Raw genomic sequence first — 22,577 nt, forward strand, 5'->3', positions numbered from 1 at the left:
TCTTCCACAATATGTGAAATTGCAGAAGGTGCAAGAGAAAGAAAATCAGAATCTAATGACCTGGTAAGGTAAAGGTAAAGGTAAAGGTTCCCCCGCACTTGCGTGCTAGTCAATTCCAACTCTAGGGGCCGGTGCTCATCTCCGTTTCAAAGCCGAAGAGCCAGTGCTTGTCCAAGGATGTCTCCGTGGTCATGTGGCCGGCATGACTAGACGCCAAAGGCGCAGGGAACGCTGTTACCTTCCCACCGTAGTGGTCCCTATTTTTCTACTTGCATTTTTACGTGCTTTCAAACTGCTAGGTTGGCAGAAGCTGGGACGAGTAACAGGCGCTCACTCTGTTATGCGGCACTCGGGATTCGACCCACCAAACTGCTGACCTTCTGATTGACAAAAGCTCAGCGCCCTAACCCACTGAGCCACCGCATCCCTGGAGTTGCCTACAAATACGTTCTCCATTTGAAAGCAAAATTATTAGCCACAATTCTTCTATTATCACTTCAAACTTTTTTCCAATAAATCCATAATTAGAAAAAAATATTTTTTTTCTAATAAACAATTGGGTGATTTCAGTTTCTATTTCAGTTATTTCAAGATTTATTTGTATCTTTCCACTTAATCGATTTCTGCAAAACTATCAACAGGTGGGTAACAGAGCAACCTTCACAAAACAAAGCAAGATTTAACCAGTTACTGTCTATGTAGAAAGCCCTTGGAAACAGTACAGATATGCCCAAGAGGTTAAATTAGTTAAATAAAGAAAAATGCTGGAAAAACGTTTAATCTAAATTATTAAATGTACATTTAATATAAATTCACGTGCTTTCATCCAAGTGTTCTTGGATTAAACAGGAAGACTTCTGGAAGTTTCTCGCCCTCCTCTCATTCAGCCTTATTCCATGTTAGTCTGAAACATTCCATCTGTTGTGACCCCGGCCCCAGAGGGTGCTTTATCTTTGCATGCTGACTTGGAGGATGACTCAGAGGATGATATGGAAGAGGAGGAAGCTGACACGAGCAACGTGCCGGAGGGGCCGACTCCCCTGGTGAGTCAGCAAGAACTGACTGCGGCTGACGTGCCTATGGACCCCAGCCAAATAGAGGAGGAAACAGAACAGCAAGCAGAGGCTGGCAACAGCGAGGGGAAGCCCCTATTCGATGCAATAGAAAGATGTAGGATACGTCATCAGCAGTAGCAGCAACTATTGCAACGTCCCAAGAGGCGTGGCTGGGAGATGTAGGGCCATACCCTACAGAGTATAAAAGGGGTGTGGCTGTGCAGGAAAGGCATGAACAATTTGTTGGCGTTTTGAGTACCGTGTAATTACAAACTGTTCTTGAAATTTGTAACGTGTCTGCCTGTCTACATCTGGACTTTGAAGCTGCTAGCTGTCTGCCAAAGACCTTGGAACATCGCCCAGTAATTACAAAAGTGCTATATGAGTCAAACTTTGGGAAAGAGTTTAACTGTTAAAAGACCAGCTTCCGTTTATTCAGCCTGCGTTTGCTTCTGCTGGACTTTTGAGCCTCTTTAAGGTTACTTAAAGAGGGGGAGGGGACAGAACACCATCAGTCCTCAGCTATTGCTAACAATTTCCTTATAAATATCTAAGGGCTGATCTGCACTGCCAGAGAAACGTGCTGTGATCCAGCGTGCCAAGTGACATAAGTAGGTCAGTTTGGAGAGCTGCTGACTGCGCTTCCAAATCCTATCCTGCCTTCGCCGTAAAGAAGAAGAGGTTCTGTCTACATAAGAAGTGGCAGGGGTGGGAAAAGAAGTGCTCAAAGTCCAAAGGCAGATTGGGAAAGAGCAGATCTGCCACTCTTCTACTATTAGATCTCCATCCAATGATCAGTCTATTGGATTGAGGAAGTAGCTGTAAAAGAGACATTCTCCTGAACATCTATGGCAGTGATGGTGAACCTTTTAGAGATCAAGTGCCCAAACTGCAACCCAAATCCCACTTATGTATCATCGGGTGTTGGTTGGGCATGGCCAATTGGGTGGGCGTGGCTGCAGTGGTAACGGCAGACTGGGTGGGACTAAAAAGTTAAATCAAATCAATTCCAACTTTGTGAGATCTTTTTTTTTCCTGCGAGCAGTGGAAATTGATAGATTGAACCTTTTTTTTTTTGCCCATGGCGGCAGAGGCCTAAAGCAAAAAGGGTTTATAAAACCCAGCTGAAGGCTTAGGAAGGGGGCGATGGCACGCGTGCCCACAGAGAGGGCTCTGCATGCCACCTGTGGCATGCGTGCCATAGGTTCACCACTACGGATCTATGGCAAGAGAGACAAGAGGACAAAAGTGAATTATACCCTTTGTTCTGCCACCTATTTCAAGACCTGAGTTTGTTTCTTTTTTTTTGTAAATACTTTATTAGAATTTTTAACATAACATAAATCATTATAAAACAGAATGTTGTCTGGGTACCATTTATAAGACAGTCCTTAACAATTAATTTCTATAATCTATATTCCATATGTTAATTTCATTTGATTTCCCCTTTCCCCAATGTATCTTTCTTTGCAAAACATTAGATTAAGACAATTTTATTTGCTTAACAACAGTTAAATATACAGTTTCAATAATCCTGTGTATCGTTTTAGTTGCCTTATCATAAATCCTGTCACCATGTTTATTTCAGCTTATTTCTCCCCCCCAAATTCTAAATATTTTTACAAGTGACAATCTGAGGACCCAGATTGTTGGGGGCAATTAAGCTGACTTTGTAATAATGCCGCTTGCGGGGGTGTGTGAAAGCCCTAATAAGCAGGCATATACATAGAATGAAGGCTACTGCTAAGCTTGTAAGCCGCCCTGAGTCTTCGGAGAAGGGCGGGATATAGATGGAATTAAAATAAAATAAATAAATAAATAAATAAATAAATCTTTTTAACACTTAACTATATTTACATTGGTGGATTTCATTCTGTTTTTTCCATACAAACCCTCTCATGCTTTTGTATTTCCCAATCAATAAGTAAAAAAAGTAAAAAGAAACAAAAAAGAGCAGCTTATTTCTATTTAAAAAGTAAAGACGTAATGGATATTTTAACTTGATGAGTAAGCTGCTGCTGACTCAGTTGTATTAATTATCAAAAAAGTATATTTTTTATACTTTATATTACTTTATATTTCCATGTTACATGAAACACATCAAGTTTCAGCCATATTATTTAAAGGAAGGTTAAGGATTAGAGGTAAAACACAACACTAGATTTTTACTTGATTATAGGTGTACCTACGATATAATACTGTTGCAGAATGATAGCTATGGTTTTAAAACTAATGTTTTTAAAACAAAAACCTAGAATATATTGTAGATAATGTATTTGTAATAGGGAATAACACAAAAAAGTGTCTAGATATCTAGGCTCTAGAGAAAGAGAAGAAGTAATTATTTGTACAAAGACACATAGGTCAACTTCTTGGTATTCTCTGAACTTGTTTCTCTTCCTGTGGACATTGCATTACCAGACTAGGTTACATCATCAGTGCATGAGAGAATGTAATATGTTGGTTATTTTATATATAGTGGTTTCTTTCTGGAAGAAACAATGCTCATATTAAGGTTGGTAGAACCAGGGCTTTTTTGTAGGGTAGGCAAGGTGGGTTGTATGACATGTGTGAGTTCCGGCACCTTTTTCTTTTACAAAAGAAGCACTGGGTAGAACAATTCTGTGGCAATGATTATTTAGCTACCAATTTACATACAAAATCTTACTGTTCTGGGGAACTAAGGAAAAAGTATAAATGTATAAAATGAAAAAAACAAAAAACCCTTGCCATTTAAATTCAGTTGTTTTAAGTAAAGGGGTAAATAGGTGTCACTCAATAGGAACTATCTTCTTCCTTGCTTAATGCTTTTCTCTAAATATAAACTGAATATTTCTATCTTTAGACTAAAATGACAATGCAGCTTTTAAAAGTTTAAAATAGTAGTCACTCTTACATAGTAGGAAAACTATATCAGAGAGCTGATGGAAATAATTGGCATTAAGATTCAACTCGATATTACTTTGTTATCAGAGTAAAATGTCTAGTACACAGTTCCATCAATCTTTTGCTGCTGACCCATCTACACTTATGAATTGTCTCTGTTCTTGGTAAACGTATAAAAAAAATATCCTTCAGAAATGTTATATTTTTATTCAAGCAGAGGTTTGTTCTTATTATTTGGACAGAAACAGATATAAGTTTTTTTTATTGTATTCAATTTCTAAGAATAACTATATAGATAACTATAACATTATATGTCTACAAAAGGTGTGGTTATTGAATATATAACCAGCCTATCTGCAGACAGATGAACTTTCAATCACACATTATAGCAATACTATATTAAATCTCATGTTGTTGCGGTACTTAATTGGATCAAAGTTATTTTAGTTTAGTTTGTATATGTTTCTCTGTATTTTATAAATATTGGGAGACAATCTGAAGACTTCAGCTGTCGAGTGAAATATGAATGTGCTAAGCTCCTATTTTTGTTTTCTAATTGTCATTAACAACATTATTATTTAAGAATAATATAAAAAATTAGTAAAAGAAATTACATTTGTTCTATGCTACAGTAATTGCAGTATAAGCATTCCTCCTGTTCTTGTTCCCAATGAACATATTACTGCAGTTTGCAGACTGACTTACATTCCAAGAGCAGGCACAGTATTCTACAAAAGCAAGCACAAATTTCCACATATTCATTTATTCTAGAATGGCCATATGTCCTATCTGGCAGTCTTCATTTATTCTAGAATGGCCATATGTCCTATCTGGCAGTCTTTCAAAAACTGTGTAGTCTATGTCCACTTTGTTAAAGATAAGTACCCTAAAGAATAGGTGCAAAGGCATTAGGTAGCCAAGCAACCTGACACCTTTGCAAAAAAAGGAGTCACACACAAAAATAATCTACTCCCAATCTTGACTCAGAAATTTGAATCTCCCTTTTGGGCACTGTTTTTTTTTCAGCATTCAAATATTGTTTGGAATATAGCTATAGCTTGGGAAAAGTTTTCATGAAAACTATCAGTTCTGAGGAAGTGTATATAAAAAAATAGCACAAAAATCAGTTGAAATTTATTTTTTATAAATTGATTTCTCTTCTCTTCTTCCATAGCTGATGGACTGATGGACACTCCAAAGATGACAAAAATCTTCCATTTTTTGTCACTCTGCAGAACATCCAAATCTCTTCTTTATTCTGAATTGTAAAAGATTTTTCACAGATAAAACTTCACATAGTTTCTGATTTCAGTCGAAATATATATTTATTTTCAAAATCTGTGTTTGAATCTGACATTTCCAATGAGGATGTGGTGAGCTAGACATCCTGAAGGAGCAGGGATGATGGAGATCAGCAGCCAAAGGTAGATTCTGACTGGCAAAATCTTTAGAGAAAAGCGAGACTGCCCACATGTAGTTTGAACAAGTGCTTCTTGTAAGTGGGCTGTAGGAACCATGGTTTTTGAGGATAGCTAGAAGTCAAGCAGCTGAGAATCAAGGGATTCCCACTAAGCTCACAGTTGTGATGTAGACTACATGGCCATAAAGCTCGGCCAAGCCCATTTCTTAATAACCTTTGGAATGACCATTTATAGTGGTCATATTAAGAACCTTTGGAACAGCAAGTTTTATGGCATTCACTAGGTAGGTTTTCTTCGATCCTTAGCAAAAGAAGTTGTATGTACAAGTTCGAGGACTTACAAAAATTCTTTTGGAAGGGTAATAAACAGCAAAAGGGTGATTAGAGAGATATTCTTAGAAAGAATAGGCATAGAGGCATAATGATATTTCAATAAATATTATTAAAGTGTAAAATTGCATTGCACAATATTCTGTGTTTTTGATCTTGTTTCCATTAGTAGCAAAGTATTAGAAACTTATGTTTATTTCTTCCTGTATTACTAAAATATTTTCAAATTACAGTTCCAAGTCAATTGAAAGAGTTCAAATAAAGGCAAGTGGAACTACCGGTTGAAAGGAGGGGATGAGTAAAGAATGAGTAAAGAGACATGAGTTTATTCTGGAGGAGGAAACATCTGAGGTCAAATCCTTATGTCTATACCTATTTCCTAAGGGAAAGCAGAGAGTCTGGCAAGGTTTTTGTAATATAAGTACGTAAACAACAATAAAATTCTATTCACAAGTGGTTCTGATTGCTTGCGTCTGTCACTAAGATGTGTTTTCATTCGGTTTCTTAAATCTCCTTATGTATATTCTACCAGGATATCAGGTAAGATGTTGATGCCAGCCCAACTTAATTTTAAATCCCGATGACTATATGCAGGATTTTCTTGGCAAGAATACGGAAATGATTTAGCACTCCTTTACTTGGGAATATTATTTTCAATTTCTCATTCTACAGAACAGTCCTGAAATTTTCTTGTTGCTTCTAATTCAAGTACTAATTTGAACTTAGATGTGACAAAGTAGAAACTGGGACAGTGGGAAATAATAGAAATAACTACTTTCCTATCTCATTCTTACTACACTGATTCATCCTGGATCAAAAGGCAAGACGAAAAGCAATGGATGGAAACTAACCAAAGAGAGAAGCAACTTAAAACTAAGGAGAAATTTCCTAATGGTGAGAGCAATCAACCAATGGAATAGCTTGTCTTCAGAAGTTGTGTGTGCTCCATCAATGGAGGCATTCAAAAAGGACTGAATAATCATTTATCTGAAATGGTATAGAGTCTCCTTCAGGGGATTGGAGTAGAACAGGGCTTTTCAACCAGTGGTACAGGTACCACCTGTGGTACATTGGCACCTGGCAGGTGGTACGTGACCATCCTAGAAAAGTAGTGGGGGAGGGGAATGAGCTGAACCGCACAAGCCTGAGGAGAGATGGCTGGAGCTGCAGGGCTGTCAGGGATCAGCGGAAGCCCCAGGATCAGTGCTTCTTTGGGGCTGTCAGGGCTCAGTGGAAGCGGCAGGATCAGCACCAGGCTCCAGCTGGAGCTCGGCGCTGATCCTGGCGCTTCTGAGCCGAGGAAGAAGCACCGATCAACTGGAATGTTGCAGCATCTCCAGGGTCTTGTGATTTACATTCAGATGCTTGGCAACTGATTCATATTTATGACGGTCACAGTGTCCCAGGGTCATGTGAAGTGACCAAAGCCTGCTGCAACCACCCAGCAGAGGGGAGAAAATAAAAACCAAACATTCCCCCCACCCCACCCCCACTGCCAATCCTCAACAGAAATTCTCACAATGAAAGGACAGGAGGAAGAGCGCTGCCGGGCGGGCAGGCAGGTGTCTTGCTCAGCTGTAGCTTGGGGGGCACTTTTTTCAGTGCCATTGTAACTTCAATCAGTCACTAAGGAAACTGTTGTAAATCAAGGACTACCTGTACTTCATCACTTTTTTCCTTTTTTTGGGGGGGGGAATCATCAAGTTTTTGACACCTTGCTAGGTGACTGGTGGTACTCGGATCTTGCCATATCCTAAAAGTGGTACAATGGGTGAAAAGGTTGAAAAGCCCTGGACTAGAAGACCTCCAAGAGCCCTTCCAACTCTATTCTATGTTCAGTATCAACAAAGGTTCAAAATTTTCTGACACATGTGATGCAGATCTGCTATGTTATTTTTTTAAAAAAAAAACATACTATATGAAGCTGTTTTTCCAAAGATTGTACAGTACCTCTCTAAAACATGCCTTCGGTAAAGTCACATGAAGTCATAGTCATTCAACTAACTGCAGAGCAGTACATAGTCAACAGATAAATATATTCCAAGATGCTTCTGTACAGCAAGAGTGAAAGCAAAAGAAAATGTTGTGGTCACAGCCTATATTTAGCTGACTATGCCTCTCAAACAAGTAGTTTTTAAAAACATGGTAAAGAATAAATTATAATTCAGAGGTACAGTATATTGATTACCTTTTCCTGACAATTAAGCATAATTTGAAAAGTATTAAGAGTTTTGATTCTTCCTAACATACATATTTTTTCCATCACTCCAAAACATGTTCTCACATATCTACCAGTAAAATATTTGTTCTTGTTGTTAGTTGCAAAGTCATGTCTGACCCATCGCAACTCCATGGACAACGTTCCTTCAGGCCTTCCTGTCCTCTACCATCTTCTGGAATCCATTTAAGCTCACGCCTACTGCTTCAGTGACTCCATCCAGCCACCTCATTCTCTGTCGTCCCCTTCTTCTCTCGCCTTCAATCTTTCCCAGCATTAGGCTCTTCTCCAGCGAGTCCTTCCTTCTCATTAGGTGGCCAAAGTATTTGAGTTTTGACTTCAGGATCTGGCCTTCTAAAGAGCAGTCAGGGTTGATCTCCTCTAGAACTGACCGGTTTGATCGCCTTGCAGTCCAAGGGACTCGCAGGAGTCTTCTCCAGCACCATAGTTCAAAGGCTTCAATTCTTTGGCACTCGGCCTTTCTTATGGTCCAACTTTCACAGCCATGCATTGTAAGTAAAGTAAAATATATAACAGATTATATTGTACAATGATTGTCTTAGTATTCTTTGAATTAAATAGAATTAGAATGTTCCACTGATCAATTTATCATACAGCATAGTTTTCTTAGCTAAGATGCATGATGCACCTTCTTCTAAATGACAAAACTGTAATTCTTCTTTTGTCATAATTTACTATGTCTTATGGGAAAATACAGTAGCACTGCTGGCCCCTTTAGTTAGTAAGCTGAAAAAGCCTAGTGTGCTCCTTTAATTTTCAAAATACATCATATTTAAGAATCAATGAGGAAGCCAAATTATGTTATCTACTGGATAATGAAGATCATTAATTTCAGCTTGCAAAATATACCAACCATTAAGCAACTGTTCATCCTAAAGGTTTATTAGTGCAATAGTAAAATTACATCCATTAACAGAGGATGTTACTCTGCATCAACTGAATTCCTGGCCTCCCATATAAATCAGAAGATACAAACCTGTTCCAACTTCATTATTCAAAATGACTAGCACGCATGTGCGGGGGAACCTTTACCTTTATAAATATAAGCATTTATAAACAAATAAATGAAGGAATATAGTACATGATCTACAGCTTAAGTCAAAAATTAAAGATGAAAATGTTCTCTCCTACACAGAGAGATATACAGATAGTCCTTGACCAACATTGAGCCAAAAATTTCCCTTGCTAAGTGAGACAACTGTTAAGTTTTGCCCCATTTTATGACTTTTCTTGCCACAATTGGTAAATGAGTTACTGCAGTTGACAATAATATAGTTGTTAAACTCAACTAGTTTCCCCTTTGGCTTTGCTTGTCAGAATGTCGTGAAAGGTGGTCACTGCAGCTGTCATAAATATGAATCATCTGAATTTTGATCATGTGAACATGAGGATGCTTACAACAGTCACAAGTGTGAAAAACAATCAGAAGTCGTGTTTTTCAATGCCGTTGTAACTTTGGTCATTAAATGAACCACTGAATGACCATTAAATGGTTGAGGATTTCCTGTAATAGGACCAAGAGAAGTACAGTGACATATAGACACTGATAAAAGTCAACACCAGCCACCAATGCTATTTATACTCCATGACTGGGCTTGAAATTTGACTTCTGTAGGATCCTCTGTAACTGAATCTCTTGATAAAGCCAGTGGTGAGATTCAGCCAGTTCGCACCTGTTCAGCAGAACCGGTAGCTAATTTTTCGTTGCCCAGGCCCAGACTGGACTTCCGGAAATGGCATCCACACAGAGAACCGGTTGTTCACATATTTAAATCCCACCACTAAATAAAGCCTTAGGTGTTCACTCTAGCATGTTCAAATCTCCCAATTCTTTCTTTTCTTTTTAAAAGCATTAAGACTACCAAAATCTCTGAATTTCATATGTGCTTTTAAAGGAAGCCAAATGAAAAAAAGTGCTCTAGTTTAACATTATTTGAATGACGGGTCGACTAGCTCCGTCAGTCATCATAAATGGCAGCCTCTGTTTTGTAGCGACTCTGCTTTATTGCATGGATCAAGATCTGGGCTTACTGTAAAACCTGAGATGAATGTGAATATAGACTACATAAATGTTGCATGCACAATCCTGTGTGGAATGCAGGTAGAAGTTAGTGCAAGAATTTTTTTTTTTCATATCATGGACCCTATCACGAACATTTATTCATGAAAAAGGCCCTTTCCATGCAAATTACTCAACTCTAAAAAAGATGATTCTGGCAACTTGAATTATTTTCATGACAATATTTGATGCACAAAGCTGCTTTCCTTAATTCAATATCTGTTTGAGTACATTTCCCATTCTGTATTTCCCATTATCAGGCTTTCTAAATCTAATATTACCAGGCAAGCAAACAAAGAATAAATAATATACTTTCAATTCAGATATTAAATTTAAAACAGAAAAGAAAAAAGATAATTCTTAGGAATCTAAAGGTATTGAAGCCATATTACATTTGAAGTTGTAATATATTTCATATGGGGGGGAAAAACCCATACTCTGCTGCTACTACCCATTGCAAAGCTATTTATAGTGGCTGTTGTTTATTAGGCACAGATGGCAAAAGTCAATTCCAATAAGAGTAAAGACATAAGACAAACTAATGATGTACAGCCATATCCACTAAATAACCTACGGCAACTTTAAGGAAGATTATGGATTTACATAAAGATAGTAAAGGGTAAGATAAAACAGTTATCTGCTTTACCTGAGCTTACAAGGCCAATTTACAGAACAGCATAATAATACTTCTCTATCTTTAAAATATCCAGCAGTTTAGCCAGCTTCTCTCAGCTAAACACTATCCATGGATAATTATCACTAAATAACATATTTTCTAACTTGCTTTTTTAAATAGCCCAGCCTAGAAATTATCATTCAGTCTCTTGACACTGAATTAAATTAGTTTAAGAATCATTAAAACTTGGAATCGTTGATAAAGTATTCTACAAGACTCCAATTATTTATCAAAATGATAACATTTATAGATAAATACATGGAATGGGATTGCTTTCAAACGTACTCCTTGTTTTACCTTTTACGGAATCTCTTCTCTGTTGATCAGTTTAGAAACAGCACAACTGATAAATAAACTGGGAATTTTAGATTACATGTCAAAAGCACAAAGCGTTTGAAAAACTCTGCCAGCAAAAGCTGAGTTTTAGTATTTCACAAGTCTATATCTGCTTGGCAGGCATTGATGGAAAGAGGGCATTCTCCTCCGATTTGTTTTGTTTCTGAAGAGAAGAAAAGAATCTATAGTAGAGCTACCGTGCCAGAAAACAGCAGGCTTGGTTACCTCTGCTGTTCATTTTGTCATTTCCAACCACAGAATCAAAAGAGTCGTCAATAACGCTAAACGAATTTTTGATCTTATGGTTCCTTTTAGAATATACATGATTTCTTTAGCCTGTAGGCAACTACAGGAAAGTGACACAACTGAGAAAGTTAGCAGCTAGTACAACTTTAGTTCAGAGGAGGAAAAAAAACCTAAGAATGATTACTTTGAAGACTACTACAAGAATATAATAAACTGTGACTCGAATTTTTAAAAAATGGATCTGTCATTCACTAAGCCAGGGGTGTCAAACTCAATTTCATTGAGGGCCGCATCAGCATGGCGGTTGCCGTCAGGGGGCCGGGTGGGTATGGCCTGTGTGGGTGTGGCCTACTGGGTAGGTGTGGCTAGAGTGTGTATGGCCTACTGGGTGGGCGTGGCCTACTGGGTAGGTGTGGCTAGAGTGCGTATGGCCTGGGTGGGCGTGGCCAGCTCTACATCATTCGCATCAAGGGTGACTATGGGGGCCTGGGCAGGAGTGGGACAGATCTGAGGGTCTCTGGCAGAAGGAGGGTCTCTGGGCCAGGGTCAAGGCAGTGGGGGCCGTTCCCTCACTGTTTCCAGGATGGCTTCGCGGGCCACATGAAACCACTTTGCGGGCCGGATCCGCCCCCCCCAGGCCTTGTGTTTGACATGTCTGCACTAAGCGGTCAAATATTGTGGCATTTTACAATGTGCATGTTACAATTTGCATGTTACAACAACAGCAAATATTGCCCTGGGAGCTATAAAAGAGATAGTGGAGCAGTGCATGTTTTAAAATCCCTGCTCAAAACTCAAAGAGAATCTTCTTCCATCAGAGGCCATTTGGAATCATAAAAGAAAACCTTTTGGAATCTACATTGGAAAAGATAACTGATGAGGGAATATTAAAAAAAAACACCTCCATTAGCCTAGAAACCATTCTAGAGTGAAAAAAATGTAACACTCTGAGTTGCTTAGGGTAGCAGCTTAACAAAAACATTTTCCTTTTATTCAGTGTTGTCCAGAAAAACACAGTTTTACTCAGGGCTTTTTTTTTGTCATAGAACGCTCAGAACGGAGTTCCGGCACCTTTTTTGGATGGAACCTTGTAGGCGGGTTGTATGACATGTGTGAGTTCTGGCACCTTTTTTTTTTTACAAAAAAGCACTGGTTTTACTTGTCTACAAATATGGAAGAATTTTCTAAAAATCCCAGATTTTAAATCCGTTATCTTCTCTCCCTCCAAGCCGGCATCATCTAGTTCAAGCCTCATAAATCTAAAGCAGCAGAAAGAATGGAATGTCCATTGATCTGGTGGTTAATTATATTTTATTGTATAGTAAACATTTATAGTTGTATATTTCTGCTGATTATTTTATTGCTATCTCATAGTATTACTTCTCTGTCATTTATCATGACAATGGTATTTTATTCGTTGACTTGATTAACATACTGGAAGGGAAATCATAAAGGAGAACATCATATAAGGAGAACATATACAAAATGCTTTATAGATGGCATCTCCCTCCGGCTAGACTTTCCAAAATGTTCCCCGGATTGTCGGCCAATTGTTGGAAGTGTGGTAAATGGATTGGCACATACTATCACTTATGGTGGACATGTCCGGAAGTGGTTAGATATTGGATGAGGATCCAAAAATAGATAGAAGAAATCACAGGGTGCTTAGTTGATCTTAAACCAGAGACGTATCTGCATGGCTCCAGGCCTGGAAATATTAAGAAGGAAATATGGTATTTGGTTTTACATATCTTAACGGCGGCAAGGATGGGGTATGCTCAATTTTGGAAGGCAAATCATACCCCGCCAGATGAAGTTATAATTAGGAGAATACTTGATTGTGCAGAAGCAGACACATTGACCAAGAAGTTGAAGGGTAAAGAAGAGACACCAGCATTTCTATCATGGAATAAATGGTATATTTGGATGGATAAAAGATTAAAGAAATGAGGGTGGCTTGGAGGTTGGTCAAAAATGAAGTGATATAGTCTTTGTTAATGAATAAGCTTTGGAGTTGAATGGTTATAAGAGACTTAATGAGTGGAATATAATTGTTAGTTTAGAAGTAGATATAATGTGAAATTTTTGAAATGGTTTTCAATTTTTTGATTTCTTCGTTTTTTGTATATTGTAAATGGTTTTTTTTTGTCTTTGGTGGTGTATGGTGTGTTTTTAACACGAAATGTAAATAAAGATTCAAAAAAAAAGTCAATGAAATTTTGTGTTTCTAGCAGTGTCTCCTTAGAGAAGATTTCTTTAAACTTAAAACCACTCTTACAATAATGCCATACTTCTTCAGTTTTGCTGAACAATTGGCAATAGAAGTTTCATATAAAACAAAGTTTGGTCTTTTTGGCCAACATAAATATTGGGTTTGTGGGAGTGGAGAGTCATGGGAAAAGTGATAAAACATTTCCACAGGCTATTAAGCTTCATAGTTAGCATGGTCCTGTAGAAAAGAGAAGGATTCCCAAAACAACTGTGAAAAAAGTGTGTGTGTGGATGGGGGGGCTTTAAGAAACCCATGTGAACATGGTTGGTATCAACATTACATGATCTGTCTTTTCCAAACTTTCTATCACTTACCTACAACAACAAATAGGAACTCACTAAGTTTATAAATCAAAAGGTAAACAATATCTGATTAAGACTATGGACATGAGATGAGCAGTTAGAAGACATTGTTAAAATAGGGGGTACTTGTAATAATCATGTTAACCATAAAGGTTGATCTGTATAATGTTTTTTTTTTGTCTGCAAGTGGGTTGTAAATTGTTCCTCAAGCATGATTTAAGCATATGAAAGACTCTATTAGAATATGGCTTATTGTTAAAAAAAATAAGTTGGAAAGAAAAAAGGGGTTTGATGAGCAGGACACTAAAAAAAAAGTTCAGAACTAATTGTCCAGGCAGTCTCCAAGAATGAAATATAATTGAATGAAAGTAAAAAAAAAAGAAGTTACATGGGATTTTTACTCTAAAGCAGCCATATATGCCTAAGTATCTGAAGATGAAGCATTTAATCCTTTCAATTAGAGATTTTTGTCCATCTGAAATTTCACTGGATGGTTTTCTATTCAAACATATGTGTGGCATGCATGACGATTAAGAGCGAAGCATTCAGAGAGGACAATTTTAAGCAGACAAGTTACTATCAAGTGAAATGGTTACAATAAATAGTTCTACTTTTCTACCATTAATTGGATTATAATTTTGTATGCTTTCTATGAGTTTGCATACATTATATTAAGTCATACTGGCAGTTGGTGGGTTCAGACATGTGAAGTCGAAAATAAACATTGGGATTTATAAACTATGATTTATGGATTACTATGGGGCACAAATTCAGTCAACAGTACTTATTCATGAACAAGCGATTTGGCATACTATCACTTAGTACACTAACTATGATGGTATACTAAGCGATGATACCTGGAGGGAAGAAAGACGCCCTTTGCCAGCTGACATAGTTAAATATTAAAATCTAATCTAGATCATTATTAATCATGTGTGAAGCTTAGATCTGCTTTGTTTTATTTCCCAAAAACTCCATATTGTTTCTTATCATGTCCATATTTACAAATGATGAAAGAAATGTCTGTATACATGCTATGCTTAAACAGAAATCTCATTTGCTTTTGTAAAAGATGCAGGATTCTAAGAAAAAAAGAATATTGCAGCTTTTTCATAACATTCTTCAGCTCTTGAGAAAGCTGGGGGTCTTCCAAGCTTTGCAAGTGTCAAAGGAGACCCTGAGGGACAATCAGGTACACAAAGCAAAAAATCCCAATAACCACTGTTACCAAACAAGCAAAAGGACGACTTTGCACAGTGCCTCAACATATGTCCCATAATGTTTTAGCTTTAAAGCAGGGGTCTGCAACGTTGACAATTTTAAGACTTGTGGACTTCAGCTCCCAGAATTCCTCAGCCAGCTATGGGACCTGAGGTCCACAAGTAAAGTTGTCAAGGTTGCAGACCCCTGCCTTAAAGAGATGCCTTGCTCCATCTTTTCTCAAGTAAGCAACACTCCTTAGAGGTTTGTGCAGCCCTACAAAATATATTCTTTAAATCCTATATTTTCCTCTATTTCTCTGTAAGTCAAGTTTTATGACGGAGCATTAAATCACTTCCATACAAGTGAAAACAAGCATCAAAACGGGTTTTACACAATATTCTTTGGAATGAACTTGTTTTAGTGGAGATAATATTAATTATTCACATAGGAAACCCAATGCCAATCTAATAAGTACACCAGGAGAAGTTACAACACATCTTAAATAAGTTAAGGTTATGAATAATTATTACTGAACTGCTCTCAATTCTGTTCTATTGTGTTCTAAATCACTTTTGGAAAGCCGAGTCAATGAGCCAGAAGTCGGGGTCATTATGTGATACATAAATCAATCTTGTCAGTTAACTCCTGAGTTAAGCCTTTAAATACTGCTTTTCACATTAGAAGTACTCCTCAAAGGCTTTCCCTTTATTTTACAAAAAGCATGCTTGAAATGCAACTTACCACTGCACTTGAATAAAGTTAAACTGCATATGCAGGATACAACAGGAAAAATAACAGCTATTAGAAGCAGAATTTAAATCATTTCAAAATAATCCTTTTACGTTAGTGCAGTCTCCCCAAGAAATTTTACACTGCTAAAGTCATTATGTGCAACCAAAAAGGGCCAAGGGTTGAAGCAGAACAGAACACACCTGCAAGCCACAAAGTGGTAGAAAGGCTGAATTAGTCACACTGACATCACTACTTCTTATTGTTCCAGAGCTCAATCATATTTTCCTATTTAATCTTTTTTTAAATACTGTACAAGATTTGCAATAAATCCAGATTAGAATAAGACTCTTACTTTTTTTTCTGATGTGCGCTCAATGACTTTAACAGCTGCATGATAATGAGAAATTAAACAAGTATAATTGATTATTTTCCATCCATCTGAAAATTTCAAAGTATACCTGTTGAATTTGTATGGGCCAAACTGTAGTGACAATAGGTGCCCACCACTGGACGATCAAAACACAAAGATTAGGGACAGATCATTAAAGAGGAAACCTAGTCACTTAGAATTGACACCAACTTGATAGCACATAATCAAACAATCAATTTGTTATAGGTTAATATAATAATAAAATACTCTGGTACATTTGTTTTACAACTGATAGATTGGAGCTTTTATCAGAAGATTTTAATATGATTAGAGTAAATGTTTACCCATTTATTAATGCATTTCCAAGACAGTTATTCTAACTGTACTGAATGACTGTGTCACAGAAGGTTATAAAAATATTTATAGAATATCATATTAGCCATTCCAAACCACATTTATGCCCCACTGACATTAGCTGGGTTTAATTTCAAGTAAAAAAAGTATAGTGAGTACCACAGCTTTAATAGTTTTAATTTCAATTAAATAATTTAAGCAGGTAAAGGAATTATTTAACAAAAGTTGGAAGAAGTCTCCTCCAGTGCTTTTTTAAAAAAATTTAAAACATCAAATATATCCAAGATTATCTATTATAAGGATATTAGCAATCATCATAGAACAAATATGATTTCACACGTTTAGAAGCAAAACAGCCTAGCACTTGGATGAATACATAATTCTCATGACATAATGCAAAAAAACCACCCTAAAGTAATATATATATATATATATATATATATATATATATATATATATATACACACATACATCATACATACATACATGCATACATACATATATACATACATATATATATATATATATATATATATATATATATATATATATATATATATATATATATATATATATATATATATATATGGTGAAACATCAGTTTCATTCTAATTCTCCACTATAACATCCAACAATTGTAAATTAGACAGTGTTTGATTTCAGACTTTACACTCATTCACAACTAAAACTTTTGAATAGGATTAGCTCACCATTTATATGCTATTAAAAGTCTATATACACATCAATCTTTCTTTGGCCAATGGCTCTTGGTCTTCCATAGATTAACATCAGCTCAGAATAAACAGCATGGAAAGCATGTAACTTCAAAGATACAAAGTATCTTAACTGAGTTTTCATATTATGTTTACTCACTATGTTCAGCTTTGGTTGTTGCCCAGACATTGATAAAACTATTGAAGGAATTTGCTATCTTAACCATATCATTTCTTTTCATGAATAAGAATGCTTAGTGCCAAGGTATTAGCATCTTAAGAAGTACAAGCAATTATTTTTGAATTATCTGTAAGAACATGGTAGATCAGTGTTTACCAATTTATGAACAATTTTTTTAAGAGAGTGTGATGGATTAAAATCCTATTTTGATACTTTTGTCTGGATAGAAATAAGGGCAAACTATCACAAAGTTTGTGATGACTGAGGTAACAACCAATGCACTCCAATATCACTCAAACAGGAAATTACATGACAGATTAAGTTACAAAATCCATTTGAACATCTTTTTAAAAAATAGATAAAGGAAAATACTGATAATAAACACCAGTCTACTAATTTGGTTCTCAGAAGCAACAACAACAATTTTATTGATTAGCCCTCGGGCCATATCAAAGCGCAAATTGCAAGCAGATCTCAGAAGCAGTTTCCAACGAATTCACTGTCTCCTGGTAGCAAGCAGAAAATCAAAGTGACAGTCCTAGAAATTAATGAGTAAAGGAGACGCTCTGTAGCAGATCAGGTTTCCAATTAATATTTCACATTCTGCAACTAAACAGCTAAAAAAATGGCTAGAAGAATTATTTCTACAAAATGTGCACCATCTTCCATGACTATAAACTTGAGAATGCCATGCTGTTGCCTAGGTTTATCCTCATCACATGAACCAAGCAGATCCCCTTTTCTCATATTTTCTTTCATCGAATAACATATTCCATTATTTTTGTAGCTACCAGGATTCGTCAAAAGCCAACACAAACTTCTGTCAGTTGAACTTTCCCCCAAACAAAGATTCTGCATTGATGCTGTCTTGAGCTCCGGACATCCTATGGAGCAGAAACCAAAGTACTGGCTGGAGGATTCAGAAACATCAAATGAAAAACCAGGAGAGTCCAGTATGGAGATGTTCAAGAAATGTGATAAAAACTCTCTTAAGAAAATATTAGTGTCTCAAGGACAGAAATTATCAGCAGAGTGCACTAGGATATGGAATCTGTACATCTTCAAGCTATTCAACGAAAAAGTACATTAATCATTTTTGTGAATGCATCATTATTCAGAGTAAATATAAATAATACAAGTAACAAACTTCTTCTCCAAGTACATCTTTGTAAAAACTATAAATACAATTATAGGGCTTTGGACAGGTACTTTTAAAAGAGAAAAAATACAAACATCAATTCTTTCCCAAAAACTATTTTCTAAACAACACAGGGCGTACAATTCAGTCAGAATAAAGTGTTACTACAATAAATATTATCTTCTTCCTAGGATGTATTCAGTCTGAGGCTACATCCAATGCAAACATCTATGGGCATAAATTTCAATTAAACATGTATAGCTCAAGCTGCACAAGTTAAATTATGGCTTCCATATAAACCTCCAAGCAAGAATTTCAATGGTTCAAAAACCATTAATTTAATTCCAGTTTTAATCTAGTATAAAGAAAAAGGGAAAAACACTTTCTCTTTTCAGTAGCTGCATTATTGCAAACATTTCAAAAATATACAATTCACAACAGTTTTATATCCCCTCTGAATTCTGTCATTCATTGAGAAGCATTTTACACACTGACTGGACTTCCTGGCTTTGACCCTTCTAAACAGGCCAAATAAGATATGGGAAAGAAAAGATACACTGACTCCTCAGCATGAGCTGTAACCCTGTTGCATGCATGCATGCATGGTGCAGCTTTCAACTCGACTTACTTTTTTCCATGAGGCTGAACACTACAACCCACATTTAAACACATAGTCCTGTGGCAGTAGAAAACTTGTCGGTTACCAATTACACACACACACACACACACACACACACATATATACATATACATATACACACATACACATACATACATATATATACATACACACACACCATGATGGGATATGACAAACAGACAGACTCAAAAAGCTTAACTCATTTCCATCGAAAGGGATTAAAGTATTCTTCTACCCATTCTTCCTAGACCAGGGGTATAGGCAACCTTGGCTCTTTTATAACTTGTGGATTTCAACTCCCAGAATTCCCTGAGTCAGCATGGCTGGTTCAGGAATTCTGGGTGTTGAAGACCACAAGTCACAAAAGAGCCAAGGTTCCCTACCCCTGTCCTAGACCAATAAAGGGGGGAAAAACCCTTCTTTTCCACCCTGAAAATCACCCTGAAAATGGCCTATTTTTTTTGCTTGGTGGTCACGTTTTTGCAGCATGGAGATGCCGAATACTCTTTTTTCATCCCCATCCCAACACTTTGCAGAAAGACAATCTCACCAAAGAGCATAGGTTAATCTTTGCAGCATGGTTTCCATTCCCTGGACCTCAGCAATGCATATACGTGGCTTTTATTACACAAGCATGCAAAGAGATGGGCAATCTACTTTCTTTCCTCTCTCTCCCCTTTCCTCCGTGCTGTTCAACACATCACCATCAATCAAGGGTTTTATTCATTCAGGGACACCGAACTGCACCCAAAGTAGCATTGTCTCTTTTCATTCCCCTTTTTTTCTTTAACGGTTCCATTAAGCCACAGGATCGATGCCCGCCTTCTTGATACATTACCGAGAAAGATTGGGGGATGGGGGACGGGGTGGGGGGGGGAGAGAATGATGCACTTTTGAACTCAGGGCGAGGTAAAACAAATATAAAAGAAGAACAACTTTTGGCTCCCTCCTCCTTTTCTTTTTTTAATACTCCCAAACCCTGCTTGCCTCCCCAATGGAAAAAAAAAAGTTGGTTGCTGCATAGGGTGCCTGAGGACTAATTTTACTCCTGAAATAAACTCAAGTCTGCAACGCTGCATTGACAAAAGGTGTGTGTGTGTGTGGGTGGAGGGGAACCCTGCTAGACTCATAAAGGAAAGAGGGAGGCCAAGAAGGAAAACTTCCCCACGGAAAGATAACGGCGCCGGCAGCCCGGATCCAGGTAAGCAGCCTGGGGGGGGGGAAGATGGGGGGGGCGCCGGAGGGCAAAAGCAGAAGGCGAGAGCAATCCAGGAACAGCCGGAGGGCGAGCTCAGCTCCCACTTACGTCTCGGAATTTGTTCCACTGCCCAACCTCCTTGTCGTACTGGGAGATAGTCGTCAGCCACTGCTTATCGTCCAGGAAATTCCCGCTGTCTGACCTGGCTCCGGCTGCTGCCGCCGCCGTCGCCGCTGCGGCTATCGATGCCGATGCCGCCGCCGCGGCTTGATTGCACCAAGCGGCTGCCCACACGCACGCCAAAGCGGCTACCTTGAACATCTGGGGGGGGGGGGCAGAGAGAAACGAAAGAGGCTGGTTATCAAAAGGAAGGGGGGGAAAAAGGAAGAAAAAAAAGGCGAGTTGGGGGCAGGCGAGGGGGTGGGAAGGCGCGCTGCTAGTAAATAAATAAATAAATAAATAAATAAATAAATAAATAAATAAATAAATAAATAAATCTTTATTGTCAATGTACAACACGTGTACATTGAGATTAGGTGAGCCTCCCCCCCGTGCTCTCCCCCCCCCGACACACAGTGACAACAAACCCTCCATCCCACCACACTATGTGAACCAACTACACCCCACGCCGGCCTCCCGAGTCAATTCTGCATAAGACTATGTCCCATTGAAAAGCCTAACAGCCCGCGGGTAAAAGCTATTTTTCAGCCAGTTGGTACGGCTGGCTATATTCCTTATATCTCCTACCGGAAAAAGCGAAGCCAACGGGGGGGGGGGGAGAGAGAACAGTTGGGGTTTTCTCCCCCCCCCTTCTCAAAGAGAGAACAGTTATCTCCAAGAAATAATAATAATAATAATAATAATAATAATAATAATAATAATAATAATAATAATAATAATAATAATAATAATAATAATAATAATAATAATAATAATAATAAAAGGCAGAGAACCAGCCAGTCTTATCACCTTGCTGAAAATTCCACCGCCACCGATCCCCGAGCCCGGCGACTGAGAAAGCAGCTCGCTGCCGCCAGCCGTATCTCCTTCTTGAAGATGCTGCTGCTCTAGCGCTCGCCGGCGCTGCTGCTGCTGCCGCCGCCGCGAGCCGTCCAGTCAGCGTCCTTGCGCCCAGCGCGCGCTCTCCCGGCCGCCGCCGATGCCGCCGCCTCACAGGCCCTCCCCCCCCTCCCGCCCGTTCGGCTGCTTGAGCTGCCGCTCGGCGCGAAAGCTCCAGGCGAGCGGCAAGGCGGGCGGAAGCCCCGGCTGGCTCCCCTGCGGGTTGGGCCGTTCGTCTGCCAAGCTAGGCTCCGATGAGGCGACAGGCGGGTGAACGGAGAAGAAAGATTCGCCCGGCCGCTTTTATTTTGAAAGAATGTCGGCTCTGGGTTGAAGATTGGAGTGGAGGGGTGGGGAGTGGGGGGTAACCTGAGAGCGAAAAGCCGTTTCCCCGCCTTTTTCCTTGCTCTTTTAGCCAGGGCTGGAAAAGGGCAAGGAGGCAACCCCTGCCAGGCAGCCCGGGAGGTTCATCCCATCGCCTTCCATTTATCAGGTTGGCATCAGCCTCTGAGCTTTGCCACTCCTGGTGGTGATGGTGTGTGTGTGTGTGTGTGTGTCTGGGGGGGGGGGAGACATGGAATGGTGTATGCCAAATAAGGCAGAGGTGGCCCCTACCTCAATTTTCTTAATTACTCCCCTTATACTGTGGGCTCCCAAGGTTGGGGCAGCTGGGAAGAAAACGCAAGCGCTTTTTTTGTCTCAGCCAGGTAATATCAAAGCGGCATCCAGGGCTTTTTTTCTCATAGAACGCTCAGAACGGAGTTCCGGCACCTTTTTTGGATAGAACCTTGTAGGATAGGCAAGGCGGGTTGTATGACATGTGTGAGTTCTGGCACTTTTACAAAAAAAGCACTGGCGGCATCTAATCACCTCGCTCTTCATCCATTCCTATCCTCTTCCATAGACCCTTGCCAATTTAGGTTTTACCCTTAGCCTGTGTTCGCATGACACCACACATTTGGTGGCTATTTTTAGACCCGGTGTGCTGTGCTATACAAACTCAGACTTTGGGTGCCTGGATGAGGTGACTGCTCTGCACTGTCCTGAAAGATAAACCACGGAGCAAGCAGAGGCATTGGGGACTCTGCCTCTCAGCTTCCTGGTCTAATCCTCTAGGCTGCAGTGTCCAAGAAAGTAAGCAAAAGAAAGGAAGTATGTGCTTGCACAC

General features: G+C 38.6%; 1 protein-coding gene across 4 annotated transcripts in view; it reads right to left on the reverse strand.

Annotated features, from left to right (window-relative positions):
- Positions 1-20,745, reverse strand: part of SPOCK3 (SPARC (osteonectin), cwcv and kazal like domains proteoglycan 3) — a 149,717-nt gene extending 128,972 nt beyond the window's left edge. For 3 of the 4 annotated variants that reach the window (XM_081332498.1, XM_081332497.1, XM_081332496.1), the window contains exon 1: positions 20,459-20,745. In XM_081332498.1, the coding sequence (XP_081188624.1) occupies positions 20,459-20,671 (213 nt within the window). In that variant the 5' untranslated portion in view covers positions 20,672-20,745. The remainder of the gene's footprint in view (positions 1-20,458) is intronic. The other variant, XM_081332499.1, reaches the window with a different exon arrangement.
- Between the last annotated feature and the right edge of the window lie 1,832 nt (positions 20,746-22,577).

Source organism: Vipera berus (assembly GCF_964194415.1).
Source record: "Vipera berus genome assembly, chromosome: 7".
NCBI classification, from domain to species: Eukaryota; Metazoa; Chordata; class Lepidosauria; order Squamata; family Viperidae; genus Vipera; species Vipera berus.